Source organism: Aspergillus clavatus, genomic scaffold (genome assembly GCF_000002715.2).
Source record: "Aspergillus clavatus NRRL 1 1099423829805 genomic scaffold, whole genome shotgun sequence".
NCBI lineage: Eukaryota > Fungi > Ascomycota > Eurotiomycetes > Eurotiales > Aspergillaceae > Aspergillus > Aspergillus clavatus.
This window is the reverse complement of record NW_001517094.1, coordinates 2,117,967-2,145,715: the sequence shown is the minus strand read 5'-3', so window position 1 is coordinate 2,145,715 and position 27,749 is coordinate 2,117,967. Positions and strand designations below refer to the sequence as shown.

The 27,749-nt window shown below is 52.1% G+C and overlaps 9 protein-coding genes across 9 annotated transcripts, besides 6 other annotated features; 6 read left to right on the top strand and 3 right to left on the bottom strand.

The window, feature by feature from the left end:
* Nucleotides 1-82: 82 nt before the first annotated feature.
* Nucleotides 83-107: a microsatellite.
* Nucleotides 84-107: a microsatellite.
* A 646-nt stretch (nucleotides 108-753) lies between these two features.
* ACLA_025250 (chromatin-remodeling ATPase CHD1) lies at nucleotides 754-5,330 on the bottom strand (the record flags this gene model as incomplete). The annotated part of the gene is made up of 2 exons (XM_001269233.1): nucleotides 754-898; nucleotides 955-5,330. The coding sequence occupies 2 exons, from the start codon at nucleotides 5,328-5,330 to the stop codon at nucleotides 754-756; spliced, it is 4,521 nt and encodes a 1,506-aa protein (XP_001269234.1).
* Nucleotides 5,331-6,612: 1,282 nt separating this feature from the next.
* ACLA_025240 (putative RNase L inhibitor of the ABC superfamily) lies at nucleotides 6,613-9,141 on the top strand (the record flags this gene model as incomplete). The annotated part of the gene is made up of 7 exons (XM_001269232.1): nucleotides 6,613-6,632; nucleotides 6,698-6,722; nucleotides 6,902-7,304; nucleotides 7,355-7,516; nucleotides 7,574-7,670; nucleotides 7,727-8,798; nucleotides 9,019-9,141. The coding sequence occupies 7 exons, from the start codon at nucleotides 6,613-6,615 to the stop codon at nucleotides 9,139-9,141; spliced, it is 1,902 nt and encodes a 633-aa protein (XP_001269233.1).
* Nucleotides 9,076-9,124: a microsatellite.
* A 331-nt stretch (nucleotides 9,142-9,472) lies between the features above and the next one.
* Nucleotides 9,473-9,492: a microsatellite.
* Nucleotides 9,493-10,191: 699 nt separating this feature from the next.
* ACLA_025230 (snoRNA-splicing protein PRP40) lies at nucleotides 10,192-12,749 on the bottom strand (the record flags this gene model as incomplete). Its single annotated transcript, XM_001269231.1, is given in 4 exon segments — nucleotides 10,192-11,223; nucleotides 11,279-12,368; nucleotides 12,388-12,542; nucleotides 12,609-12,749. 4 exon segments carry the CDS (start codon nucleotides 12,747-12,749, stop codon nucleotides 10,192-10,194), a joined length of 2,418 nt encoding a protein of 805 aa, XP_001269232.1.
* Nucleotides 12,750-13,077: 328 nt separating this feature from the next.
* ACLA_025220 (TRAPP trafficking subunit Trs65 domain-containing protein) lies at nucleotides 13,078-15,024 on the top strand (the record flags this gene model as incomplete). Its single annotated transcript, XM_001269230.1, has 4 exons — nucleotides 13,078-13,252; nucleotides 13,314-13,586; nucleotides 13,639-14,764; nucleotides 14,847-15,024. 4 exons carry the CDS (start codon nucleotides 13,078-13,080, stop codon nucleotides 15,022-15,024), a joined length of 1,752 nt encoding a protein of 583 aa, XP_001269231.1.
* A 659-nt stretch (nucleotides 15,025-15,683) lies between these two features.
* Nucleotides 15,684-15,713: a microsatellite.
* A 361-nt stretch (nucleotides 15,714-16,074) lies between these two features.
* Nucleotides 16,075-17,039, top strand: ACLA_025210 (Mpv17/PMP22 family protein; the record flags this gene model as incomplete). Its single annotated transcript, XM_001269229.1, has 3 exons — nucleotides 16,075-16,224; nucleotides 16,313-16,897; nucleotides 16,968-17,039. 3 exons carry the CDS (start codon nucleotides 16,075-16,077, stop codon nucleotides 17,037-17,039), a joined length of 807 nt encoding a protein of 268 aa, XP_001269230.1.
* Nucleotides 17,040-18,098: 1,059 nt separating this feature from the next.
* On the top strand, nucleotides 18,099-19,559 carry pgkA (phosphoglycerate kinase pgkA; the record flags this gene model as incomplete). Its single annotated transcript, XM_001269228.1, has 3 exons — nucleotides 18,099-18,164; nucleotides 18,288-18,708; nucleotides 18,793-19,559. 3 exons carry the CDS (start codon nucleotides 18,099-18,101, stop codon nucleotides 19,557-19,559), a joined length of 1,254 nt encoding a protein of 417 aa, XP_001269229.1.
* Nucleotides 19,560-20,336: 777 nt separating this feature from the next.
* ACLA_025190 (proteasome regulatory particle lid subunit SEM1) lies at nucleotides 20,337-20,864 on the bottom strand (the record flags this gene model as incomplete). The annotated part of the gene is made up of 3 exons (XM_001269227.1): nucleotides 20,337-20,370; nucleotides 20,493-20,598; nucleotides 20,750-20,864. 3 exons carry the CDS (start codon nucleotides 20,862-20,864, stop codon nucleotides 20,337-20,339), a joined length of 255 nt encoding a protein of 84 aa, XP_001269228.1.
* Nucleotides 20,865-21,623: 759 nt separating this feature from the next.
* Nucleotides 21,624-21,643: a microsatellite.
* A 302-nt stretch (nucleotides 21,644-21,945) lies between these two features.
* Nucleotides 21,946-24,518, top strand: ACLA_025180 (TTC39/IML2 family protein; the record flags this gene model as incomplete). The annotated part of the gene is made up of 5 exons (XM_001269226.1): nucleotides 21,946-22,033; nucleotides 22,227-22,303; nucleotides 22,389-22,455; nucleotides 22,530-23,626; nucleotides 23,682-24,518. 5 exons carry the CDS (start codon nucleotides 21,946-21,948, stop codon nucleotides 24,516-24,518), a joined length of 2,166 nt encoding a protein of 721 aa, XP_001269227.1.
* Nucleotides 24,519-25,717: 1,199 nt separating this feature from the next.
* Nucleotides 25,718-27,630, top strand: ACLA_025170 (MFS transporter; the record flags this gene model as incomplete). Its single annotated transcript, XM_001269225.1, has 5 exons — nucleotides 25,718-26,078; nucleotides 26,142-26,163; nucleotides 26,221-26,312; nucleotides 26,384-26,715; nucleotides 26,767-27,630. The coding sequence occupies 5 exons, from the start codon at nucleotides 25,718-25,720 to the stop codon at nucleotides 27,628-27,630; spliced, it is 1,671 nt and encodes a 556-aa protein (XP_001269226.1).
* Between the last annotated feature and the right edge of the window lie 119 nt (nucleotides 27,631-27,749).

Genomic DNA, 27,749 nt, shown 5'->3' with positions numbered 1-27,749 from the left:
ACCCCAGATGAACGCTAACCGCATCGCAAGATGACATAACGTAACAGAAGCTCTCTAACCGGGCATCGATGCACCCAGCAGCAAAAAAAAAAAAAAAAAAAAAAAAAGGGAGGGGGGGGAAAGACGGGATGATCCCAAAGAAATCGGACTCCGGGGAGAAAGAGACCCCCAAAATTAAAAAAATACATGAAGAATTAGAAAAGAAATGAAGAAGCAGAGAGACACCGTCAGAGGGGCCCGGCGTCCAGTTAAGGCGGGCCGCCCTGGTGTAGATTTGAAAGAAGCATAAGAACAACATATAGCAAGGCCCAACGGCTCCCGATGGAGGGGGTGGGTCCAAGCAAGATGTAAGACAGATAACACGATGCGCCGATATTGCATGGCCCAACAGCTCCGGTGGGAGGGGACCATGCGAATGATCAGACCCATCATATGCAATAATATGACAAGGCCCAACGCTCCCGAGTTGGGGGGAAGGACCAAGTGCAAATCGCAAACCGTGAGAACCGTGACCAAATCAGAAAGTGTACATAGAACCCAAACATGTCTGACCAATGCTATCGCTGAAACCACCCATTCCGGTCATCACCACCAAACGCCATTGTGATGCATTTCACAAATGCATAGTGCGTAGCTCAAAGTAAAAATGAAAAGAAGTAGGAAAAGGAGGTATCCGAGGGTGAGAAGGTGAGAGAGGACGGGTCGAAAATCTCTTCAACGAGAGATACGGACCACCCACGCCATAGGAGTGGTTTACTCTCTGATAGAGAATGGCGAGGGCTCGGCCGCCGCCTTCTTCTTGGCAGCAGCCTCCCTGGCAGCGAGTTTTTGATACATCGCGTGGAGTTGTTTACCGCCAGCATCGTGATTTGGCCAGTAGTTCGTAGCCACATAGTCCCTATTGAAAAGATTAGCCAGGTCCGTGCTGGTGACAAAACCCATGATCCGACTTACCATAAGCGAAGCTCAAGGGAGGCCATGTAGTTCTCCCCATGAAGTGTCTTGATGATGAACGAGCCAATGATAGCAAGCAACCTACCCAACTCTGATGCACGGCGGCTTTTGTTAGGGAAATTCTCCTTTGTCACTCCCGCAACTCTCTTGAGCTGCTCGCGAATAGGCCGGAAGAACAAACGACTCATTTCATCCGCATTGCTAGTGTCGCTCGGCTTGCGGCGGCGTACACCGTCGCTCGAGGCGTCCGACAATCTATGGCGAGAAGGTCCATTATTTTCGTGGCTAGATTTGGGACGAGTATCACGACTTGGGGTGTGGGTCCTCTCAACGCTGTGCCGAATCCCATGAGTCTGGGAACGATGTCTTGACCGGTCAGTTTCACGATGGCCTTTGCGAGGAATAGATGGCGCAGGAGAGGCTGAGACGCTGGCACTGGCGTGGCCACGAGCATTTTTGCGATTGTTCCGATGATGGTTCTCGACCGCCTTCTTCGCGGTAAGATTCGTGCCGTTGGTGACTTTGTCTTTCAAGACCGATAGCAGGTAGTCGGCACGACGAACGAGGTGAACTGCTCCGGGAGACTTGGTGGTCTTGTCCTCGGTGGTCAGACGCTCATTCTTCCGCTCAACGCGATGCTCTTCCAAGAAAAACTTATCCCCAAGGCCAAGGTCCGGATCGTCACGGATCTGTGTCCAGGCGCCGTATCCATGGCGCGCGATACCAATGCACAGCATGCCATCTTCACGAGCACCCCATTGGCAAGAATAATCAGCGGCCTTGGTAGCTTCTGGAATGCGAAAGTTCTTGAAGTCAGGGACCGCTGTTGTGGCCTCCCGGAGGATGCGCATCTCGTTGGGTCGTTCCATGATGGTATAGGCATTGAGACGCTTCACACCATGGTGGTCAAAGAGCACCGCTTTCTTCTCCTTCTTTGTTGGCATTTTGCCTGCGTTTTCCAACGCCTCCATTTTGGCGATGTCTTCCCGGACCAGTTTGGCGGCCTTTTCGGTAATTTCCCGGAGAGCTGTACGTACAGTCTCCCTATCGCGATCCAATAGACGCGCCTCTCGGATCACATCTTCCTCGCGGTCGTCAATGTCACCATAGCGTAAGAAGGCCCGCAGGAGATGGCGGTACTCTTTCTCCAGAAGAGGACGCTTGGGATCCAGGTGGTGGCTTTCATCGGATTCCTCGCCATCATCCACAGCAACTTGAGCCCTGGCTTGCCGTTTGGCTTTTCGTTCCTCCCGAGAGTTCTGTCCGTCCCCCGGAGCAGTACGCTTCCTCCCGCGGCTCATCTCAATTTGCTCGGCGAGATAAAGATCATCGGCTTTCCGCTTTTCTTCCGCTTTGATTTCTTCCAATTGATCCTTGGGGATGATATCGTCCCAGCTCAGGTCGTCAACCTTGATGTCAACGAAATCAAATGCCTTGAGGAATTCTTCACCACCATCCGCCTGGATACCCTCCGCCTGCTCAGTCTGATGGAGTTCGGCGTTTGCCAGTACGGAATCAATGTCAATTTGTTCCAGTTTCTGTTGGTTGCCCGTCTGCTCAAACATCTTTTGACCACGACGTTTGAGAATGCGAGAAATATCCTCGGTGGAATTCGGTTCGGCAGCAAAGGCGCCACTGCGAGCCATCTTGCTCTGAAGCTCAGAGGCCTCTTTATCGGTGACGCCTCTTTGGATGGTTATGAACTCAAGCAAAAGCTTGTTGCGAGCGCGCTCAATGACTTCTTCTTCAACCGTATCTTTGGATACGAGACGATAGACGCTCACCGGTCTTGTCTGACCAATTCGATGCGCTCTCGCCATAGCCTGAAGATCAGCCTGGGGATTCCAATCCGAATCGAATAGGACCACGGTGTCGGCCGTCATCAGGTTGATACCAAGACCACCAGCACGAGTCGAGAGAAGGAAGCAGAAGTCGCTACTGTCCGGAGCATTGAAATGCTCGATGGCCAGGCGACGAGACACGGCAGGGATCGTTCCGTCCAAACGTTGATAAGTATATCCACGAGACTCCATATAATCACCCAGCAAATCGAGCATTTTCACCATCTGACTGAAGATGAGAACACGGTGACCGTCTCTTTTGAGCTTAGCCAAGAGCTGATCAAGGAGCATCATTTTGCCACTGCTAGTGATCAGCGCCCTCAGGATGTCTTCCCGGCGCGTGCTGCCCTCAAGTATCCGAGCTTCGGCATTAGGGAACATGAAGGGGTGGTTACTAGCCTTCTTCAGCTCCATCATGATATTGAGTAGCGATTGTTTTTGACCCTTGGCGCCATCGTTCAAAGCCGCGTAGTTCTTTGTAAGAATATTCTTGTAATACTCGAGTTGTACGTCAGAAAGCTCCACCCGAATGATCTTCTCCGTCTTGGGTGGAAGGTCCGATTCGACCTTGGACTTCGTCCGACGAAGCATATAAGGTTGAATGGCGTTGGTCAACTCGGCAAGCTTCTGAGAGGCTGCTTCGGCGTTGAGATCCATGTCGACGTCAACATCAATGACGCCAGGGTTCAAGAAATCCATCAGAGCAGCCAGTTCAGCCAGATTGTTCTGGATGGGAGTTCCGGTGATCAAAAGACGAGCTGGGGATTTGAACTCAAGGAGTTTCTGGTACAACTGCGAATCACGATTTTTCAACCGATGTGCTTCGTCGACGGCCATAAATTGCCATTTGAACTGGCTGAGAAAAGCAGCGTCTTGCAGAACATATTCATAAGTAGTGAGAAGGACGTTGAATCTGGAACGCCTCGGGTTGCCGTCGATCATGAGCTCATGATCCTTGAGCATGTTACGTGCAGCTTCATTGCCATTGTAGACGATGTAATTCAAGTCGGGCGACCAGTTATCAAATGTCTCAGCCCATGAGGGCATAGTCGAAAGAGGGACGACGACAATGAACGGTCCTTGCTGACGTCGCACATGGCGCAGCCACGCAATGAAGGCGACGGTCTGGACGGTTTTACCCAGACCCATCTCATCAGCGAGCACGACGTTGCGGTTCTTCACCCAGTTGAAAGCCATAAAATTGACACCCTTGACCTGAAAATCCTTGAGCTCGCCATTTTGTAGGAAGGTCGGGGTCCCTTTGATTGGTTCAAAAGGTTTCCTCGTGGCGGGATTCATTTCATTTTTGTCGGACAAAGGAGGATGAGAAGAACGATCCAAGAAGCGGTCGATCTCGCGTTGGGCAATCTCACTAACGAGACTTTCACTCTCCCAGGTACACGAGTCGTAGAAGAGGCGTTTCCACTTGACGAGGTACTCTGTTCCCTCATCCCCGTCCCTTGTGGCGATCACACGTTCGACTTGTTTGTAATCCTCAATGGCGTCTACGTCCCTTTCGCGGTCCAGGTTCCACTTTTCCCGTTCCTCCGGCATGGCATCCTCGTCATGATTCATGCGAAGCTCTTCAGAGAGGACCTTTCGAACGTAGTTGTCAACTCTGCGTGTGGAACGACAATTCAAGAGCGATTCGTATGTTTCCCATGTAGCATGGTAATGCGACTTCCCTTGCCACTTGATGTAGAACTCAAACGAATGGCGACCGACGTCCGGGTCCCCCGGGTTGACGTCTGCTTTAGGGCGGTGGTTGAGGACGACATCTACTGCCGGCCTAGTATCTTCCACATTGTTGACCCAGTAGTTTTCCGTCACGTCTTCATCAGCCTCATCTTCAAACATCGAGTCATCGTCATCTTCATTATAGTTTGAGACTCTAGAGGCATTGCGGGTTGAGAAGCGAACTTCAGCATGGGAAGGTTCTTGGTTCAAAGCGGCCTGGAGCAGACGCCGCCGTTTCGCCTTACTTGTGCGAGAGGGGCCTCCATACTCATCACTCTCCGACTCCTCCGAGTAGGATGACTGGACCGGCGAGGGCGAAAGCTGCTTGGACGACCGCTGAGAAGCTACGGGGCGTCGACGCTTGGCGCGTGAGACCACGGCATCTGATTCGGAGTCTGAAGAACCAGATTGCACCACCTGACGCGTAGTTCTAGCTCTCCCGCTACGACGAAGACCGTAGAGGTCGGGATTCTGCCGCATGAAGTCGGATTCGCTAATCGACGACGATTTACGCTTCAACCCACGATTGATTTCACGCGGTGAAGAATTTTCCGCACTGGACGAACTGCTGTCACTCTCACTATGATGCGACGCAAAACCATCCTCAACCGCGTCCGCATGGGGCGAGCCGCCGGCATACGACTCATCGCCGGCATCTGCCTCGGGTGAGGATTCGGAGGAAGTGAAATTGTGGGATTGGTCAGGCATATCAAGCCCGCCATGATCTGTCGAGTGCTCGCCATTGATGGCTGCAGTATGAGAAGCAAGGGAGGAGGAGAAGCCGTTAGATAAGGCCATCTTGGCCGAGGTATCGGAGGATGATGGGATCACCATGCTAGTGGCTGTTGAAGAAGAGAAAAGTGAGCATTGCAGTCGAGCTGAAGGTCGGGGGAGGACAGAAGACACAGGATCGTGTGAATCAGTGGTACGCGACTCAGAATCCAATAGATTGGAAGCAGAGACCCCAAGGATAGAAGCTAGTACATGAGGTATGATGCATGGACGTGGTTTGGACGATGGCTTAGATGAAACGCGACGGGAGAGGATGGGCAGGACAGTGGGAAGCAGAGGGCGGGCGTCAATCACCAAACCAGTGTCACGAGATGACAGACAGTCCAGATTCGACCAGAGACCACAGGAAACCATCCAGACAAGAGCTATACGATATCCTGAAGTTCTTCCGGTGGGTCGATAACGTGGAGAAGTACCCCAACCGCCAGAGCCAGGACGCGGCTGCAGAGCTAGAAAAAGGGAAAAAAATTACTCACAATCCATAGCTGGGTGACCCCTTAAAAGGGAGAATGGCAGGAGAGAATTGTGCAAACAATGGAATAAGAGAAAATGGTGGTGGTTTGGGGGGGGGTTGGGTGAGTGGTAGTAGGAGGGATATGCAAGACAAGGTAAGGTAGGTTGTGTGTGGAGAGATCAGAGAGATGCAACCACCAGATTACGGGATGGGAGAATAATAATAATAATACGATGGTTAGTTAGTTGGGTTAGAGAGAGAGAGGTTCAGAGGGTGGACGAGTCGCAGTGAAGAGATCGCCTGGCGGCCTGGGATTTCAGGCTTGCATGACGCACTATGCCTGTTGTAGTTTAGAGTGCCGGCAAGCGAGTCTCGATCGGGTTAAGTGTGCCAAGAACGTCACGTGGGTCAGGCTCACCGACGGGCAGAATTTTCGAGAGAGACCGCCGTCAGCCAATCAGCGGGCTGGGAAAAAATCATGACAGGGAAACAGACTGACACCTTGTGGCCTGAGGCCAGCCATGCCTGCCTTGCCCACAATGCCCGACATAGTTTTCTCTCCCCCTCATTTTCAGACGCCTCCATCTCTCTATCTATTGATCTATCTATCCTTTCTTGTTCCTCGCCGCTTTTCTTTGATCTCTGGTGGACGCTGTCAGCTTCTTCGCGTGCAATCTCCTGGCTCTCATCCTTGGAAAATTGACCAGGACAGCCGTAGCGACGTCGTCTACGCTTCTGCGAGAGGTCCCATCCCATCCCCGCGTATATCTGGTTTCTTTGATCCCGTCTATTTGTTTCTGTCGCGTGTGTTTTGCAATCTAGTCATTCAGCATCATGTCCGACAAGCTTACTCGGTAGGTTGATCGTGAGAACTCGTGTTTTGGGGAGGTCAAATGCTAATTTTCCCTGCTTTCTACAGTGTTGCCATTGTCAACAGTGACAAAGTGAGTTCATTAACCCCGCCATAGGCCATTCCGCCGTCGTCGTCGTGACGCATTTGCTTACAAGGTTTTTTTTTTTTTTTTTTTCTCCGCGCGTAGTGCAAGCCGAAGGTATGATCTGATCCAAAACTGCAGTCTCACTCTATCTGGTGAATTCAGGGTGGCTAAATTGATTCCTACAGAAATGTCGCCAGGAGTGTAAGAAGTCTTGCCCCGTCGTCCGTACGGGCAAGCTCTGTATCGAAGTGACGCCGGAATCCAAGATCGCCTTCATCTCCGAGCGCCTTTGCATCGGTTGTGGTATCTGTCCCAAGAAATGCCCTTTCGGCGCGATTCACATCATCAACTTGCCCACCAATCTGGAAACCCAGGTCACCCACCGTTACTCTGCCAACAGCTTCAAGCTTCACCGTCTTCCTATGCCCCGTCCCGGTCAGGTTCTCGGTCTGGTTGGAACAAACGGTATCGGAAAGAGTACCGCTCTGAAGATTCTCAGTGGCAAGCTGAAGCCCAATCTCGGACGCTATGACAACCCTCCTGATTGGGAGGAGATTCTGAAGTACTTCCGTGGTTCCGAACTGCAGAGTATGTACACAGGCGGCAGATTGGACGTGATCGGAGCTGATTTTTGGTAGACTACTTCACCAAGGTTCTGGAAGACAACCTGAAGGCTGTTGTTAAGCCTCAGTATGTCGATCAGATTCCCCGCGCTGTGAAGGGCCCAGTCAAGAATGTTGGCGACCTTATCAAGGCTCGTGCTCAGATGGACAACATGGAGAGCATCTTGGATGCTCTTGGTACGTTTCTTTGCGCTCACAGGCTGCAATGGATCAAAACTAATCCCTTGCGTACAGAGCTCAGACAGGTGCAGAACCGTGACATTGACCATCTCTCTGGTGGTGAGCTTCAGCGTTTTGCTATCGGTCTTGTTTGCGTGCAGAAAGCCGATGTGTAAGAGAGAAACCTCCCCGCAAATCTCGTGGAAGTCCTACTCACAAAACCCCCAGGTACATGTTTGACGAGCCGTCCTCCTATCTTGATGTGAAACAGCGTTTGGCCGCCGCTCGTTCCATCCGTGACCTTCTGCGCGCCGATGACTACGTCATTGTTGTCGAGCACGATTTGTCTGTTCTCGACTACCTTTCCGATTTCGTCTGTGTGCTCTACGGAAGACCTGCCGTGTATGGTGTTGTTACCCTCCCAGCTTCGGTCCGCGAAGGTATCAATATCTTCTTGGATGGTAATATTCCCACTGAGAATCTTCGTTTCCGTGAGGAGTCTCTCACTTTCCGTCTGGCTGAGGCTGGTGACGATTTCCTGGTCGATAGAGCTCGTGCTTTCAGCTACCCGACCATGGAGAAGACCCTCGGCAACTTCCATCTGAAGATCGACTCCGGTAGCTTCACCGATTCGGAGATCATTGTCATGATGGGTGAGAACGGTACTGGCAAGACCACCTTCTGTAAGATGCTCGCTGGTGCCGAGAAGCCCGATGGAAATGTCACATTGCCCCGTATGCACATCAGCATGAAGCCTCAGAAGATTACCCCCAAGTTCCAGGGTACCGTGCGTCAGCTCTTCTTCAAGCGTATCAAGGCCGCTTTCCTCTCGCCCCAGTTCCAGACCGATGTCTACAAGCCTCTCAAGATCGACGATTTCATCGACCAGGAAGTCCAGAACCTTTCCGGTGGTGAATTGCAGCGTGTCGCCATTGTTCTCGCTCTCGGAATGCCCGCCGATATCTACGTGATTGACGAGCCTAGTGCGTACCTTGACTCCGAGCAGCGTATCATCGCCGCCAGAGTCATCAAGCGTTTCATCATGCACACCAAGAAGACCGCTTTCATCGTCGAGCACGATTTCATCATGGCCACTTATCTCGCCGACCGTGTCATCGTCTTCGACGGCAAGCCGTCCATTGATGCGCACGCCAACACCCCCGAGTCCCTGGTCACCGGCTGCAACACCTTCTTGAGAAACCTGGACGTTACTTTCCGTCGTGACCCCAACAGTTACCGTCCCCGTATCAACAAGTACAACAGTCAGATGGACCAGGAGCAGAAGTTGGCTGGAAACTTTGTAAGTTGGCCCACATGCGCCTCCTCCCCTCTACCTCGTTTTCGGTCATACTAACATGCCTTTGCTGTACAGTACTTCCTGGAGGAGGAGAGTTGAAGAGGGCATTCCTGGCAAACATAACCGCGATCATCACAGGCGTGATGGCCGCGACTCTGACCAGCGGCAACGCCATGGTCATTGGAAAAACCTTGTGTTAGTGGCGTTACTCGGCGTTTCTAAGGCCTCGCGCCGCCGTAGTCGTGGCGCGCGCCCTGTTGGCGATCTAGCTGGTGCTTCGGACGAGGAGGACGACGATGACGATGACGACGATGGTGATGGGGACAGCGGGTTCACCTGTTCCTGAGTTCACTCTTCGCTGTACTCACATGTCGTCATCCATCTTCCTCCCTTCCGATGCCCCATATCCGCGCGCCCCCGTATTGGCCAGGCTTTTCTCCTTCTTCGCATCCGCGAGAAGACAGGAATCTCGGTCGACCCAGGGCTTTGCTCGGTATTGGTGTCCTTTGGCTGGCGTGATCATAACCGGAGTTGGGTCTGTTCAAAAATATTCTTCGATGATGTTATGATATGTATAGATGGTCCCATGACCAATGTGTTCAGATTCAGTGAAGAACGAGAAGGAACTGGGAGTACGATCAAGATAGGTGAGACTACTGTTATAGATCTTTGGTAGCATATATATATATATATATATGCTATTCAGTTCTTGCTGTCTTTCTTCCTGTATTCAACTGGGTAGTATCCTCTGCAGTATGCCGTATCGTAGTAGTAACCTCATTGTTATCTTGAAGCCCGTAGTAGAATGGAGAGGGGAAATCTTGCCCTCTGCAGCTTTATATATATGACCTCGCAACTTACGCACCCGTCTCCCCTGCGCATACAAGACAATGACATCCTTTTGCACACTACACACTCCCCCCTCCTCTCCTCCCCAGAATATATGGGGAAATCATCTAATTGACTCTCTCCGGCCTTCCTATGAATGACACCGAGTACTTATCTACTTTCCTCTAGGGGTCTGTATGGTGGTGATGGGATCTCAATGGCCCAAACCATATGGAATCATCGCAAATATATATACATCGAACAGAAACCGGATGCGAACTACGCACGAAAAAAAAAAAAAATCTATAGACAGTTGACAGTTTCGTAAGGAATTAGACGAGGCTTCGGTAGACTAGACATATATAATCGGAGATACTTTGTGACCGCTGAGATGTGCGAATGGGTTACTCACCTCTTACGAGTGGGAGTTCAACACCTTTTGCGTATAGCAAGGCTGAAACCATCATCTACAGAGAACCAGGAGTCATAGTATAGATAAGTGGGTCTTAGATGCAATTCCGACGATATTCGCAATGCAACTATCAAGATGTACAGAGTGTAATGAGACCTAGTCCTCCTCAATCTCCCCCTCCTCACTGCCAGAATGCACAGCCTTGTCCTCAGCCTTTGGCTCTTCTGGGATAGTACTGGGCTCGCGCCGCTCCCTTTTAGCGCCCCGGCTGCGTTCCCGCTCACGACTTTCACGCCGGTGGCGTTTCGCCGAGCGACTAGCGACGCTTTCCGTGTCGCTGTCGCGGCGTCGGCGGCGGTCATTGCTGGTCGTGCTGCGCGTGTCGCCACCGTAGTCCAGCTCGTCCCGGCCTCCGCGAGGATCACCGCGCGTACGGTAGAGTCGCTCGCGCTCCTCCTCGCGGTCCCGACGCTCACGGTCGTAGTGGGCCAGTGGGCGAGGCGTGCGCTCCCGATCCCAGTCCCGATCAACCCGGTCGCGGTAGCGGTCGCGGTCCCGCTCCCTCTCGCGGTCCCTGTCGCGGTTGTCTCGCTCGTCACGCTTCTCGCGGACGGGCGACAAGCCGCTCACCTTCCTGTAGGACCGTTCCCGATCAGCCTGGGCTTTGCGGCGGTCTGCTTCGTAAGCGTCGGGCTCAGGAGTGCGGCTGAGACGACTGGGGGGGCCTCGCCGTTCGCCTCGGCGGTGGTCGCGGTCCGCGCGATCGTGGTGGTCTCGCCGGCTGCCGCGGTCTCGGTCACGAGGATCGCGCTCCCTGTCTACGTCCTCTTCCTTTTCCTTCAGGCGGCGGATGAACTTGTCAAAGGCCACTTGACGAAGTTCGTCCGACTCAATCGCCTTGTATTCCTCCAGTCTTTCGACTCTCGGCCGCACTTGGTCCCAGGTGTCGGTTGCGCGCACAGGTGGTTCCAGACGCTTCAACCGGGAGCGTAAGGCATCCATGGCCCGTCGCTGATGGCGGTCCGCTGCATGTTTCTCCTCCTCGCTTCGTCGAATGGCTTTCTCCTTGATACGATCAAAGAGGAGGTGGAGGATGTCCGAGTTGATGTTCGCCGTCCGGCGATCCGCAGACACAATTGAGTTGAACTCCTCGAAAGTTGTCTTGGCCGTGATCTCGTAGCGTTTGTCCTGGGGAAAAAAGGTCAGCATATACATCGACACCAAAATGGATAGCAATACTCACTTCGAGAACATCCAGAACATCGTTACGTGGCTCCCGCAACGACCGCTCCTCCTCCTCCACCATATCCCACAACAGGTCCAGGGGAGTGGAACCCGCGTTACCGAGCATTCCAAGGTAGCGTGGATCTTCATGAATCAACGGGTAGATATCCATCCACTTGCTGCCAGCCTTGATCTTGCCCTGAGCCTTCATCTCTTTCAACAGTTCAATGTACTGCTCGCGAGCACGGCGCTCTTTTCTCGCCTTTGCGGCTTTCTGCTGTTGACGTGCATCATTGAATGCGCGCTCAAGGGACTTGATGTGGTTTTCAAAGGCAGTCAAAATGTCTGACTTGCTCAGGGATTTGAACTTATCGTCACTCTGGATCTTGTCGTTGGATTGGATGATCGCCTGTGCTTCAGACCAACGGGTGTATGGTTCCAGACTTAAGGAGTTGAGAATATTGACCAGCTCATCCAGTGCGGCTTTCCGCTGAGAAGCTTCCCGCTCCACGTGCTCCTTCTTCAGTTCAAGGATATACTCCTCGAACAGCTGCCGTCTCTCGTTCTCATCGTTGGTGGACCTGAAGATGGTCTCACCTTCAATGATCGGGCGGATAGTCTTCCAGCGGCTATAGTGCTTGATCTCAGGATGGCTTTTCAGCATGGTGTTGAAGTCTGCTCTGAGCTTAGCAAATCTTTCTTTGGCCCGATCCTTCTCTTGCATGCGAAGTTCGGCCGCGTACTTCTCAAAGGCTGCCTTGCGGTCTCTGGGATCTCTCAGAGCGCGATACTGAGGGTCTTTGATGGTTACGCGCATCGTTTGCTCCCACGACCAGTCAGCCTGAACGTTGTGGCGCTTGAGCATCTTCATGAAAGCGTTCTCAGCTTCCTCGAGGGAACCATACTCTGGCTCTGCATTGCCCAGCACCGGAGCCGCAACAATCCCATTGGTATCCATCGAGCCGTAGCCACCGCGCCGGTCGTTAAAGCCGCGATCGTATTCATCGCGATCCCGTTGTGGATGAGAAGGAAAGGAACTGACTCCGCCGGCGACGAAGGTTGGGGCCCTGCGCGTAGCAAAATCGATCAGTAAGTGGCAAACAGAGGGCCTATAAATGATAGACTCACGCTACAGGTGGAGGCTGGGATGGTTGGACCTGTGCCAAAGCATTTTTGTAAACATCTGGCATCTCCCAAGTGCTTTGCTTTGTTTCCGTGTTGTACCAGTATTTCCGTCCACCCTCAGCAGTATATTCTTTCCATGGCTGGTTCGATAGAGCGCGCTGCGAGAAGTATTTCAAGAATCAGCCTATTTGAGAACCAACAGGACTCGAAGAAGTAGTACAAACCTCGACAGGAGTCATCAGCTCGACGGGCTTATTCCACTGCGTCGCTTTCGTCTGAACATTGTAATAATACACTCGTCCATCAGCATTGCGCGCCTCCTGCCAAAGAGGCGGCGCAGCAGCTGGTCCACCCATCGGATTCATATTGTGCAATGCGCAGATAGTATCTTCCGTGAGAAAATGCTGTGTCCTGCACCGACTGGAGGTTCCCCGGTTGCGCGAAAAAGTAGATAACGGGACGGAGCTCTCCTGTTGGTTTGCTTCGTGCCTGTTTGGCCTGTTTGCATTTGACCCCCGATTTACCCTGTGATCTATCAGAGTATCAACACAGTCGACGTCAATGGCTTTTGGCTACTGATGTACATAGCCCCCCCTTCTTCTTGAGAGGATTGTGCGTTGCTCTTTAAGTTCCAAATATCTCTCTTAAGCTTCTTTTCACTCAAACAACCGAACAAGAGCATGTGTTTTCGTGATGCCGAGCCCTGATATTCCTGGAGAGTTCCTGAGACATGCTGTGTTAGATACAGTTGTCCCGCATGCCTCAAACATAGACCTTGAGACGGCGTTGGCGAAGGCCCTGGAGGGCGGCGCTGAAGACCTTTCCTCTGTTCTTTCTTTTATACCTCAGCGATCACTCTTATTCTTTGGTAAGCAAAAAGACAGCACCCTCATCGAACGCCTATCTCTTACTCATGTAAAGTGTCCTAGATGAATTCTGTACTGCGCGCATTGTTCTCCGATTATCCAATTGTTCCCAGACCAGCTTGAAACACCACCTTCCGAACCTTGAGGTGAAGCTTGATATCTTTGCGATCGATCCTGCCGAGACCGTAGCGGAGAACCCCACGCCTACAAGGGACCTGATCTTCTCGGGGGTTGTCAGTGGACAGGAGGAACCTCTGGTAGTGGTGAACGAATTCGAAGGGGAGACAGGAAGTGGCAATCACGCATATGTGATCTGGAGTATTGAGACGTTTCTCAGTGAGTTTTATTTGATAATCTCCCAAGGATATTGCTCTGCTAACTGGTTCAGAGCGTCCGCGCATACGTATCCAACATCCTTCACTCATCTTCATCGCTTCTGTTAGCCTCAATCCAGCCGAGAATCGACAATCGGAGTCTCGCGATGATGATTACCTCCCCCCCTTAGTCCCTGCATCGACAAACGTCTTGTATCCGCTATCTACAGACAAGGCGTTGAACGAAATCGACCCATTCCTTCCAGCGTCCAGACTACTACGAGTCGTGCCCGCAAGTTACAGCGAAGACCCCATCTACAATGTCCAACAACAATCAGGACACCCAATGCGCGTTGTCCCTGCAGCCAGTGCTAGGATACGCTATTCACGGCTGAACGCGTTTTCCGGGCGGCCAACGACAGTTGCGAGTCTTGACTTCGAAGTGACCCCGTTTCTCAACTGCGACGTGATCTTTGACAGAGCCGATCTTCGATTGTCGAATGGGAAGATCGAAACACTGTCTGATGACCCAGGCCTCAATCCGCCCCTCACCTGTCGCCCGCGGGACGATGTGACCTTGATCTACAAACTGACACCCGAACACACCCAGGAGCCCAGCCCGTCGACTACAGTGATGGTCTCCACCTTGGACATATCCTTGGAGGCAGTCATCCAGCTGTCAGATGATTGCCATCCACGGATCCTGATGCAGTGGAGGACAAACATCGATTTTTCCATGGTCTTGAACCCAACCTTCGGGGGTCCCAGCCAGGCTCTCCAACGAAGTAATCGTCCGGCAAGCCTTCCGATGACACCCCACGCGGCTTATGCTTCGATGAATGGTTCTCCTCCCAGCCGGAACTCCTTGAGAGGAAGAGCCTATTCGGTTACGGATACGGGAGTCACCATATCGTTCTCTGGCCCCAATAAAGTGGAAGTCGGCAAACCATTCTCGTGGGGGGTGTTCATCGTCAATCGGTCTTCCACTGCTCGTAAATTCGCGATGGTTGCCATTCCGCGGCGAAAGCGCGCCGACCCGATAGGCCATGTCGCTCGGCCATCCTCATCTTCCATTTCGAGCCGGAAAGAAGATGGGGTCGCCGAGGCAGTGACCGACGATAATATCATCCACGCCATGCAGAAAAGCGTTGCCGGGCAGGAAGCTGAACTTGTATGCCTGAGCAGGGACATTCGCATCGGGTAGGCAGCACCTCCGCCTCCCCCGCCCCCCCAAGGGCGTTTTGACATAATTGTGTACTAAACTGATATTATTTGTGAATAGTCCCCTTCTTCCCGGAACATGCTATTCGACTGAATTGAAGCTTCTTCCCCTGGCGGTGGGACCTCTCCACTTGGAGGCCGTGCGCCTTGTAGATGCCGACACGAGCGAGACAACGGATATCAGGGAGCTTCCGGATATCATAGCATTTGACCGAGACGGTGTACCTGCTGCTGAGTGAAGTAGTATGACTACGCATGTATAAACCCTCAATACTCCGTACTTAGGTTTCAATGACCATGAATAAGTTACTTAGATAGTAATTAGATACCTAGATAGACCATCGAAGTGCAAATCAGAAACGAGATAGCGTAAGAGATAGATACCTACCTACCACCCTGATCCTGAAAGCTCAGTGGTGATGATGTTATCCAGTAAAAAGAACCGGGGCCAAGCGCGGCGGCGGCAAGGCGTACACTAGACTAGTTCGACAGGAGGAGACTAGACTAGGCAGACGGCGGATCACTATTTAACTATGGAGCAGCGATAAGAGACACCTTCTCAAAGGAACCCCCCCATCCATCATTCTCACTAATCAATAATATCTGTCTATCTATTCTACAATCATCATCCGTCGAGGTCTCTAGGACCCCCAGGTGGATAGAATCCATCGGTTCTCTCCCTACTACTACGTAGTAGTCCTGTTCACTAACTTCACTTGGCCCTTCTTGGAAGAAGACTCGACACTGACGTCGATCGACACCTCCTCTGTCCGGGACTGGATTCTTTTCCTGCCAACTTGCCTCCTGGCCCTCCTTTGCGTCATACTGTTGCTCAGAGTCCACCGACTGGGAAAATCTCTTTGCCTTCGATCTTGTTCCATAATAATCATATACTAGTAAAAAACCAAAAAAAAAAAAAAAAAAAAAAGGCGATCCTGCCTCCTAGTTACTCTGCTTATCGCCCTTCGCTTCCAACATGCTCTCCCTAGCGCGTCGAAGAATTGTGGATGGCCTCAACAGGAAGTATATCTATGGTCGCTTGGTATGTTGGTCAGACAGACTCCATACTCCATACTCCATCCCCATCACTCTTTACCTTATTCTCCATTTTTGTCCCTTTGCGATTTTTTAAAGTCCCCCTTGGACATCTCACATCCCTAATCAAGGGAGGACTTTCCTGTTATTTTTTTTTTTTTTCGGTTCTGCTCCATGCTGCGACGACTGCTGACGAACTCTGCTTACTTCCCTTGCTGTAGCCTCTGCTACATACGATAATCTTTCTGATCGAGATGGCGGTTGCTATGCGCATTGCCGCAAAGTTCAACTCTTACTATGCGGACCGACCAGGTGAGAATGCCATCGATTCAGTTGGCGATTTGCCTCGTGAAGTCACTAACGAGTCGGCCCATGCAGTTTTGACCACTATGGTCACCAACGCGGTATGCGCTTTGCTAATTCTTGCGCTGTGTTGGCTGCGAGAGAGACTCTGAATAGTCGACTGACGGGAAAACGATGATGTATATATAGGTGCTCGGTGGAGTCGCAGATACCGTCGCCCAGTTGATCACCGCCGTCAAGGCTCGCTCGGCCATCCGCCATTCTCCCGACGGCGACATGATTTCCATCGAGATCCATGAGATCGACAAGGAACGGCCACCACCGCTGGGAGAGCTGGGCCATGCGAAGCACATTCCGCCTCCATTCGACTTCGAGCGTCTCACCCGGTTCATGTCGTATGGTTTCTTCATGGCGCCGATCCAGTTTAAGTGGTTTGGGTTCTTGTCTAGAGCGTTCCCGCTCACCAAGAAGAACCCAACGCTGCCGGCTTTGAAGCGTGTCGCTGCTGATCAGCTGATTTTCGCTCCCTTTGGTATGGACATTGATTTCCCAGAGCGCTCTACCAGGGGTGTGAGTGTAATTGCAGCTAATGCGGTTATCGATCTAGGTCTCGCTTGCTTCTTTACGTTCATGACTGTCGCGGAGGGTGGAGGCAAGAGAGCGTTAACTCGCAAGTTCCAGGACGTCTATCTCCCGACCCTGAAAGCCAACTTTGTGCTGTGGCCTGCTGTGCAGATCCTCAATTTCCGGGTGGTGCCCATTCAATTCCAGATTGTGAGTGACCCAAAGTCATGTGCAACGGCCGCTTATCAGTACTTGATACTAACACGTTTTTCCTGTCCAGCCATTTGTATCTACGGTCGGTATCGCGTGGACCGCATACCTGTCGTTGACGAACTCGGCCGAAGAAGAGTAAAAGGAAGAGAACATACTCCGTAGGTTGCGCATCGGCTGGACTTTGGTTCCCCTTATCTTTTTTTTTTTTTGCCCCCTTTGGTTCTATATTTGTATCAGGCGTTGTATATGTGGGCGGCGTTTTCCCCTTTGCTCTTATTCGATGGGTGTACAGGTCCAATGTTCCGGAATGTGGTGTTGTTTCACAAATCTGATGCTTCTAGACGGTTTAACCATGGTGCCACATACTGTGATCTCGAGACCCTTGTCGGAGACATTAATAGTAATCCCTCATGGGGTGACGTTGTAGTGTGTACCTCGAGTCCAGAGGTGCTGCCACTGGCAGGTGGGAAGCTCAGCAGACAGCAACTCTCGCCGCCCACCAACCCCGCCATCGCCCTCTTAATCTTATCGTGGCACAAGTACAGCTTCAGCGGTCCTTTCTTCCGTTCTTTCTCTCGGCACCCACTCACCCAGCTTCTTCTTAGGCTCTATCTACGGCTCTTACCACGGGAAGCAGGCAGATCAAAACTTATTGGAGTCTTGGACCCGAGGCTATCGAGAACCCGCAGGTACAAAACGTTCAGCCAGGCCCGGATGCTTCCGTCATCGATTTCGAGGAGACTGACATCAGTCCCGCATCAGCCCGAAGCATCAGCGAATCTCTCACCGAACGCCCCACTGTCCTTAGTCCTAGACTCCTACACTCCTAGTAACTACTGGTAGCTATTCTTTATTATTCTCCTAACTACTACTACCTAGGAGTAAGTTAGTAATTGGTAGTGTTATTATTCTCCCTCATAGTATGATCGTATTCTAGCTAGTGAGCTCCTACCCCGCCGTCGAACCGAAGTAGATCAAGAAGGCTCACCGTGGGCATATTAGGTCAGGTTGCGAGAGCTTTTTCTTCATCTTCATCTTCCTATCTTTCTACTTCATTTTATTACTCTTCTTTCTTTCTTCTTTGTGTCTGTAACTTCCAAAAGGTAGAATACTTGTCCATCCCAATCGTGTTGTGGTAAATTCTTCGTGGCCTCGAGAGCTAACCTGAACCCCGCCGTGGACAGAACGTCATCCCACCATGTCTCTTACCAACAAGCTTGCTATCACAGACGTCGACGTCAAGGACAAGCGTGTCCTGATCCGCGTATGTTCTTTCCATTGCAAAGATTCGCTTTCTGAAATGGGACTCCTCGCCCGCAGAGGAGATGAAACCCAGCTCTTTTGTTTTTCTCCTCGCACCCATTGCTAACATCCTTGTCTCCTACAGGTCGACTTCAACGTCCCCCTCAATGACAAGAAGGAGGTCACCAACCCCCAGCGTATCGTTGGTGCTCTGCCCACCATCAAGTATGCCATCGACAACGGCGCCAAGGCCGTCATTCTGATGTCCCACCTGGGCCGTCCCGATGGCAAGAAGAACCCCAAGTACAGCCTGAAGCCCGTGGTCCCCGTGCTGGAGAAGCTGCTGGACCGCAGCGTCATCTTCACCGATGACTGCGTCGGCAAGGACGTCGAGGAGACCGTCAACAAGGCCTCGGGCGGCCAGGTCATCCTGCTGGAGAACCTGCGTTTCCACGCCGAGGAGGAGGGTAGCTACAAGGATGAGGAGGGCAAGAAGGTCAAGGCCGATAAGGAGAAGGTTGCGGAGTTCCGCAAGGGTCTGACTGCTCTCGGTGACATCTACATCAGTAAGTTTTGCACTGTTCTGCTCTTAGAGGTCTCTTCTATCTGTTTCGTATCGCTAACATGCTGATCTTTTTTCTCAAAAAAAGACGATGCTTTCGGAACGGCTCACCGCGCTCACAGCTCCATGGTCGGCGTTGACCTGCCCCAGAAGGCCTCCGGCTTCCTGGTGAAGAAGGAACTCGAGTACTTCGCCAAGGCGCTCGAGCACCCCGCCCGCCCCTTCCTGGCCATCCTCGGCGGCTCCAAGGTCTCCGACAAGATCCAGCTGATCGACAACCTGCTGCCCAAGGTCAACAGCCTGATCATCACCGGCGGCATGGCCTTCACCTTCAAGAAGACACTCGAGAACGTCAAGATCGGCAACAGTCTGTTCGATGAGGCCGGCAGCAAGATCGTCGGCGAGGTCATGGAGAAGGCCAAGAAGCACAACGTCAAGGTCGTCCTTCCCGTCGACTACGTGACCGCCGACAAGTTCGGCGCCGACGCCAAGGTTGGCTACGCCACCGACGAGCAGGGCATCCCCGACGGCCTCATGGGCCTGGATGTCGGCCAGAAGAGTGTTGCCCTGTATAAGGAGACCATTGCCGAGGCCAAGACCATCCTCTGGAACGGCCCCCCCGGTGTCTTCGAGCTGGAGCCCTTCGCCAACGGCACCAAGCAGACCCTCGATGCCGCCGTCGACGCGGCTAAGAACGGTGCCATCGTCATCATCGGCGGTGGTGACACCGCGACCGTCGCGGCCAAGTACGGCGCCGAAGACAAGCTCAGCCACGTCTCCACCGGCGGCGGTGCTTCCCTGGAGCTCCTGGAAGGCAAGGAGCTGCCCGGTGTTGCTGCCCTGTCAAGTAAGTAAGCGCCTGCGCGATAATGTCCTCCAGTCCAAAAGCAGAATCAGCCGCGGGGGGTCTAGGAGATCTAGAACAAGCGGGGAGACGAGCACTGAAATGAATGTAATGTACAAAGCAACGAGATTTAATTCAAAGAATGAATGGCAGAGCAGCCTTGAGAAATTTTTGAAGAAGAGGTTCTGATAGCGTCGGTTGATTAGATACGAGCGCCAGCCTATGACCTGTCCAGTCTCCTGCAAAATTGCCAAAATTGGCATTCTATAGGCGTAGTAGTACGGAGTACAAATTATCCCGATCATGATAACGAAAAAATCCCCCCTTACTTTTTTTGAATTAGTGTAGAATGTAGAGAGAATATCATTAGGATAGAATCCGTATATAGAGAAATGAAAAATTCACCCGGCTTGCTCTCCTCACAAATCGGAGCTTGCACAAATTGTATATTCCATCGAGGAACCAGGCCCTATCCCTGCAATCCGGCCAACCCCCAGGACACCAACGAGCCCTGAGTCCTGAGCTCAGCCACAGATGAACGCATCTACAAGCGCAAAAGGAGCAAGGACTTTCAGACCATGAGACCCCAACCGCCTTCTCCGCTGCCCCCCCCAGCGACCCCCCCCCCCCCCCCCGGGGGCTCGCTCGCTCGAACCATGAATCGCGTAACAGGAAGAAAAACCGGGTGGTTGTGTCACTGTCATTTCTCTCGAAATCGGGGTAACGGTATGAAAGCGCTTTAACACCCAAAGAAAAAAAAAAAGAACTATTCCTTCCTCCGATTTCTATCAATGGGCCGCCTCGACCTTCTTCAACTCCTCTCTGCGGGAAACGGGCGTTAGCAATCAGCACTAGGATCGATGACAAACACCACCCAGAAGAAAAAAAAAGGAAAAAGAACCAGCGAGGGTGTTGGCACCAGAAACAAGGACGAGAAAACATACTTCAACTGCTTCGAGAAATCCTCCGCCGCGTCATCGTCATCCCAGCTCTCCTCCCACAGATGCGCGTCGTTGCTGTTCGCCTGCTCGGTTTCCTCCTGCGGCCAGTCTGTAGTTATCGGTTAGCGCGGGGAGGGGGAGATTTTTGTCAAATGGGATAGCGGTTCCCTGGGGGGGCCGGGGTGGCGGGGGGAGGAGGAAAAGAGGGAAACGAAACGGTGGGTGATTGTTGGGGGGGGGGGCAGGCGGAGGTAACTCACCTTCGACGGGGAAGTCTTCGAATTCGTCGTCTTCTTCCAGAACGGTGGGCTTTTGTTGTTGTGTGGGCTGCTCCGAGGTTTCGGGCTTACCCTGTGTCTGTGTTGTGTTTGACATGGTGGTTGATGGTAAGATTATGTGGAGAGAGGGGGTGAGGTGAGGAGAGGAGAGGAAAGAAGGCGTGTGTTTTGAATTGCTTGCTGAGTGGGGGAGGGTTACGGGGAGGAAGGATTGGATTGTTTGTTGGTGAGGAGAGTGAGTTGTGATCTAGGCAGTAGGTAGGTTGGGGAGATTGGGGGAGGTTGAGCTATTCGGAGGAGAGCGTTAGATGGTCGATGGCGTAGATAGCGAGACTAGAGAGCTTCTGGCAGGTGAGAGAAGGTGGTCAAAGGCGGCAGGCGACTGGGGGGCCTCAGGCAGCGAATTACGGAGTATGAGTTATGACAGTTCTGCTCCGTGCTCCGTCCAACACACAGACACTCACACACTCACACAGCAGGTCAAAGGCCTAAGCTCTTGGTTCAGAGCCTCAAATAATGACACTACGGAGCACGGAGTCTACATTACCGGAGCTCCATGATGTTGATCATCCTGGAAATTCTTCATGACTGAATGACTGAGAGCTACAGAGGATACTAACAACTTGCCCACACAATCCAAGAATGTGACTAAATGACTATGCTTTTTCCTCTGGTTCAGCTCATGAGAATGGGATCAATCCTTTGTGGATAGCCATCTCTGGCAGAATGCTCCGCCCCCGTCAACCAGCTGGGAAACTAAAACAAACCGCCGATAACTCCGTCCATGCTATCTATCCCAGTGTTTCCAGTAGAAGATCGTTAGTCGGCTCGATATTTATTTAATAATATGCACCCCTCATCATCATCATCATCATCTTTCTCCACGTCTTACTTTTAAAAATCCTTCTTTCTTATATCCTCCCTCTCAAAGAAGCTTCCTGTTCCTTCTCCAACATCGTCTGTCTCCCAGGATCGCTCGGTCATAGAGCCTTGTCCACAGCCCACATCTAATGGGAGACTCGACATTCCTGCTCCGTCATTGCCTTCTTTCAAGGCCCGGACCCTTCCGGTTCCCTCCCCTCCAATAATATGAGATATACCATTCAGTCTCTCTTCGCGTGAAATACTTGAATCTCCTCTTCATACGATAAATCGATACTGGCACGGAGTTTGCCAATATGTTCCGCGTTGGCTCATGGCTATACGGCAAGAAGCCCGCCAATGCGTCGACGCAGTCGCTTGACTCGTTAGTCGAGTTGCGCGATCGTGAGTGTTCCTCCAGATTATGTTATTGGCACGGAGACTGATCGGTAGCTCGTGTGTACAACAGTTGAGGATGCGATGAAGGGTACGTGATCGCATGGCTGATCTGCTGCGCTCTCTGCATAAAACTCATGCACTCCGACCCCCGACTATACGAACTAAAAACCAGGAAGCTAACATCATCGCGATAATACAGCTGCTACGCTGATCCTCAATGACGATGTCGACGGTGCGGAGGATGGTCTGGCTGAAGGAACCTCGTCTTTCCATAATGTGTGCTTTTCCCTTCTGGGTTCGACGATATGACATCATTTTTTTTCCCTTTTTGGCGCTGACCGAATATCTTCTATGTACACAGCTGGGTAGAGGCGTGGTCGCATTCATTCGGGCAACATTAGGATTCGAACAGGACATCATGCGTCAAGGTGTGTTGAACCTTTATATCCTCGATTTGACTTATAGTTGAGTGCGGACCCGTCGATCGCTGACATCCTTCTAGCATCGGAGCGCCTGAATGAAGCCGAGACTACTGCGTCGGTCGATCAACACCGGGCACAACACAACTCGCAGGCGCCGAATACTTATCACTCGGCAATGTACACACCCGGAACGGAGTTTGCTTTGTGTCAGGCAATGGCGCAGCTTATGGGCGCCGTGGTCGGCGTTCTGAATGAAAGTCTCACGGAGAGTATCAAAGGGTTCTATCGGCTTCGGAAGGCCTATATAACTCTTGACGCCATTCTGAAGATGGAGCAGAAATACCTGCAGGAATCACGAATGGCAACCCCTATCGAATCCGCCGCACCTGGATCAATCCCGTTATCGATGAAGCGGCAAGGCTCCAGTAACCTCCAATCATCCAGCTCGTCGATTTCCTCAGCCAAGATCAAAAAAGCAGCTTCAAGCGCCACCACACTGGCCGCTCCAGTTGAAAACACAGACCTGTCCGAACGGCTCACCGGTCTGAATCTCTCTAGCGAGACTCTCGCTCCGGGTGATGTTAAGGAAGCATCGACCCTAGGCCCGGCCGACATGCTCAACCATGACCCAGACTCCGATATCTTTCACAATCAAATCGACATTTTCGTACATTCGGGTTCCAACTTCTGCTTTGGAATTTTGCTGCTGCTGATCTCCATGGTGCCCCCCGCCTTTAGCAAGTTGCTCAGTATCATCGGATTCCATGGCGACAAGGAACGAGGGTTGAGGATGTTGTGGCAGGCCAGTAAATTCCATAACCTGATCGGAGCGATTGCGGCGTTTTCCGTGCTGGGTTACTACAATGGATTCGTGCGGTACTGCGATATCATGCCTGATTCGATTCCCGGACAGGACGAGGATGTTCAAGGGTATCCCCAGGAGAGACTGGAACTTTTGCTGGCGAAGATGCGGAAGCAGTTCCCCAAGAGTCAGCTTTGGGTGCTCGAAGAGTCCAGAATGTGCGGGGCAAACAAGAACCTCGACAGGGCTTTGGAGCTCCTTTGTGGTGGTGAAAGCAGTCCTCTGAAACAGGTTGAGGCACTGAGGTTGTTTGAGAGAAGTTTGAACGCGATGTATCTGCACAAGTACGAACTGTGTGCGGCGTCCTTCCTCGAGGTAAGGGCAATACCACTGATGTCTCCACTAACAGAATCGCTGATCTATTCGGCAGTGCTTCGAACTGAACACATGGTCCCGCTCCTTGTATTACTACATCACTGGATCATGCCATCTGTCGCTATACCGAAACGCCTTGGACAAAGACCCCGCGAAAGCAGCAGAACATGCTGAACTGGCAGAGAAGTATTTCCGCCTGGCACCGCCGCTGGCTGGAAAGAAGCGTTTCATGGCACGTCAGCTACCTTTCGATGTCTTCGTGGCTCGCAAGGTCGCAAAATGGGAGGCGCGCGCCAAGGACTGGAAGGTGCCCCTTGTCGATGCGGTAGGCGTGGATCCAATCGAGGAAATGATCTTTTTCTGGAACGGACACAGCCGCATGACGGACGAACATCTACTGGAATCGTTGCAGAAACTGGCCTGGTGTGAATCGAGCGCCAACAAGACGTGGTCTCGAGAAGGTCCCGAAGAAAAGGCGATCTTGAAGTTACTCCGAGCCGCTGTGTTTCGTTCGCTGCGCAAACACTCCCAGGCCAAGGACTTACTCGAAGATATCCTCAGCCAGGACCGAAACCTGTTCAAGGGCCATCTGAAAGATGACTGGATCTGCCCAGTGGCCCACTTCGAAATGGCAGCGAATATGTGGATGGAGCGACCGACCTATATCGCCATCCATGGGGGCTCGAAAGAGTTCACTGACCCGGAGGCAACCGAACCTGCCGACTCCAGCAAGTCACTAGAATACGAAAGGGAAAAGGTGCACAAGTGCAAGGAATACCTGGAGAAGGCAGCCAAGTGGGAGAGTTATGAGCTTGATGCGCGTATCGGCCTCAAGGTGACGGCCGCCATGGAAGCTGTGCAAAAGTGGGAGAACACGCACCCGCCTGCATAGGATGATGATATGCACAATTGATGTAAATGATCTGTAAATTTGATTTGGTATGACAACCTGGCTTAGTTTATTAGGATGGAATATATGGCAATAGAGGAACCTGCGTCTGCTTATACTGAGATTCCAAGATCTTCGGGAGATAATAAAGCATCCCGATGCCTCGAGTATACTTGAGCACGTGATGAGTTGCTGTTTTGGCCGTGGATGTGTCTCTCTCATGATGCTCTTCATCCCAAAGCCATCTTGACTTTCCTCATCATGCCTTGAATTATCGCGTTGTCATCACGAATGCTTATGCCAAAACCGTGCTCAGACTGACTCTGATAACTCAATTCACGAAATCTAAAACAACACAGCAGCTCAAAAGATTCGCAGACCTGCTAGTTCCGAGACCGCCATGTCCATTGCCGAGTTCCACTTCGATAACGCCGAAGCTGATCCATTGTCCGAGCATCCGCACCCTGGATTCGGATAATATTCCGACGGATAATGCGTCTGCTTCTCAAGTCTTGGCTCATGACTGGACCAATATCCAATGGCCATTATCCAAAGCTCGGGAATGAAGAACGCCATCGCAGCAAAGCTGGTATGCTTCCAGACTCGATTGATCGATTCCATCCAGCCCTCCCATACCGGCCTGTGGGTGGGACGATGACTCAGGGCTGAAGATGGGGGACCCTGAGCGACGCAGTGAGCAGTCATTGGAGTAGACTAGGCTATCTACTATCTAGTCTGCTAATTGGAGATCTCCATTCTTACTTCAGTTTATCGCCATCGGATGTCCGATGGCCGATCAGGTTTCAACGGCTTTCTAGTTCAGGTGTGGGTTAAGAGTTATAAGACGGCTCGGCTCCGCCATCAGGGCCATTGGAGTTTGGACAGTTTGAGGTATCTATCTACCATCGTCGAATTCTATTTTTTTTGGGTCATCGATCTTTTTTATTGGAGGTTGGGTACGACCAGACCCTTATCCCCAGCTTTGACGTTTGAACAGTGACGGATATTCTCCGGTGACGTCGTAACTGGGTTATCGACGTTTTGTATTTGGTTCCGGTGCGGGAGACTTTGTCACGAGGGAAAACACTTTTCTAGTTGCTCTCTGTGTTTGTCTGGTATATTATCTTTCTGACTGGAGTTGCCCTCTCTCACTACCGCTTTATCGTGAGGATTATCGCATTCTCAGCCGTTTTTATGAAGCCATGACGAGCCACGAACATTCTGCCAGCACGTCTTCTGGCTCCTCCGTCAACAGCGAGATCGAATCATTCGAAGACCGTTTCAGTCTTAATGAGCGCGAGGTTGACGGGGCGGTACTGGAGAAGCAGAGCACGGCAGCCTCGGGATTGTCCGTATTAGAAGCGCGCGCGCATTCGTTTATATCGACGGTCCGGAGCCGGGAGCCCGGCCAGACTGCGCGCTTCACGCATCAGCTATCGCATACGAAAACAAAGGAAGATGTGATTGTGGACTTTGATGGGCCAGACGACCCCTACAGACCGTTGAATTGGTGTTTCAAAAAGAAGGCTATCACTACGGTGCTCTACGGCCTGACAACAATGGGTATGTAAGTCGTTTTGATGTGATGCAGAAGAACAAGAGCTGATTAGGCCATGTCAATAATAGGCGCAACTTGGGCAAGTTCAATGTACGATCCATCTAACCTTAAGATCTTGCATCGGACAACATGTTGACGCAGACACAGTTATTCCACAGGGACAAGACAGATTTCTCAGCAATTCGGGGTCGGGGAAGAGGTTGGCATACTTGGCACGGCGCTGCTCCTATTCGGCTTCGGTACGCTCGTAGCCAACGGACATTGTGTTATCTGCATGGGAGAGAGCTATATTTACTGACTGGTCCGTCAGGTGTGGGACCGCTTGTATGGGCGCCACTCTCCGAGGTATATGGGCGTAAATTCGCTGTTCTGATACCTTACTTCATCGCCGCGATCTTCTCTTTCGGCACTGCTACTGCCAAAGACATACAGACGATCATGATTACCCGGTTCTTCACTGGATTCTTTGGCTCCGCCCCGATTACCAACACCGGCGGTGTGCTAGGGGACATTTGGTCCCCTGAACAACGTGGAGCGGCTATTGTTGGATATGCTTTGGCAGTCGTCGGCGGCCCCGTGCTGGGACCCATTGTAGGCGGTGCCATTTCTCAGAGCTACCTAGGATGGAGATGGACGCAATATGTGAGATGACCTATCGAGCCACGAGAACTGAACAATCACTGACGTGAACAGATCACCGGCATCATGATGATGTTTTTTCTCACCTTAGACATACTGTACATCGATGAAAGCTACCCACCTGTCCTGCTTGTCTACAAGGCCCGCCGTCTTCGCTTCGAGAGCGGTAACTGGGCTCTCCATGCGCGCCACGAAGAATGGGATGTGAGCCTCAAAGAGCTGGGAAATAAGTACCTTGTTCGGCCGTTCCAGCTACTCTTCACCCCGATCTGCTTCCTCGTCGCTCTCTACGCATCCTTCGTCTACGGAATTCTCTATCTAAGTCTGGCGTCCTTCCCCGTCGAGTTCCAGGAAGTCCGCGGGTGGAATCAAGTCGTCGGTGCACTCCCTTTCCTCTCCTACCTCATCGGCATCCTCTTTGGCGCCGCCATGAACCTCTTCAACCAGAAATTCTACATCAAGCGCTTCAAAGCCAACAACAACTTCCCCGTCCCCGAGGCCCGCCTCCCGCCCATGATGATCGGCTCCATCTTCTTCGCCGCCGGCCTCTTCATCTTCGGCTGGACCAGCGACAAAAACATCCACTGGGTCGGCCCCAACGCCGGCGCCGTCTCTATGGGCTTCGGCTTCTTCACCATCTTCCAGGCCGCCCTCAACTACCTCATCGACACATTCACCGAGTTCGCCGCCAGCGCCGTCGCCGCCAATACCTTCCTGCGCAGCGTCTTCGCCGGCGCCTTCCCCATGTTCGCGGGCATCATGTTCCGCAAGATGGGCGTCGACTGGGCAGCCAGCACGCTGGGCTTCATCGCCGTCGCTCTGATCCCCATCCCGTATCTGTTCTACATCTATGGGCCTGCGATCCGGGCGCGCGGGAAATGGTCTCAGGCTTCGGTGCGCGGCCATCGTCAGTCTTAGGCATTGCTGTGCCTTGCATTACTATTTGATCCTTTGCAGATACTGCATGTTTCTTCCAGGGATGTGCTTTTATTTCCCATCACACGCATGTTCTTTCGTTCATTGATTTCTCGCGTTCG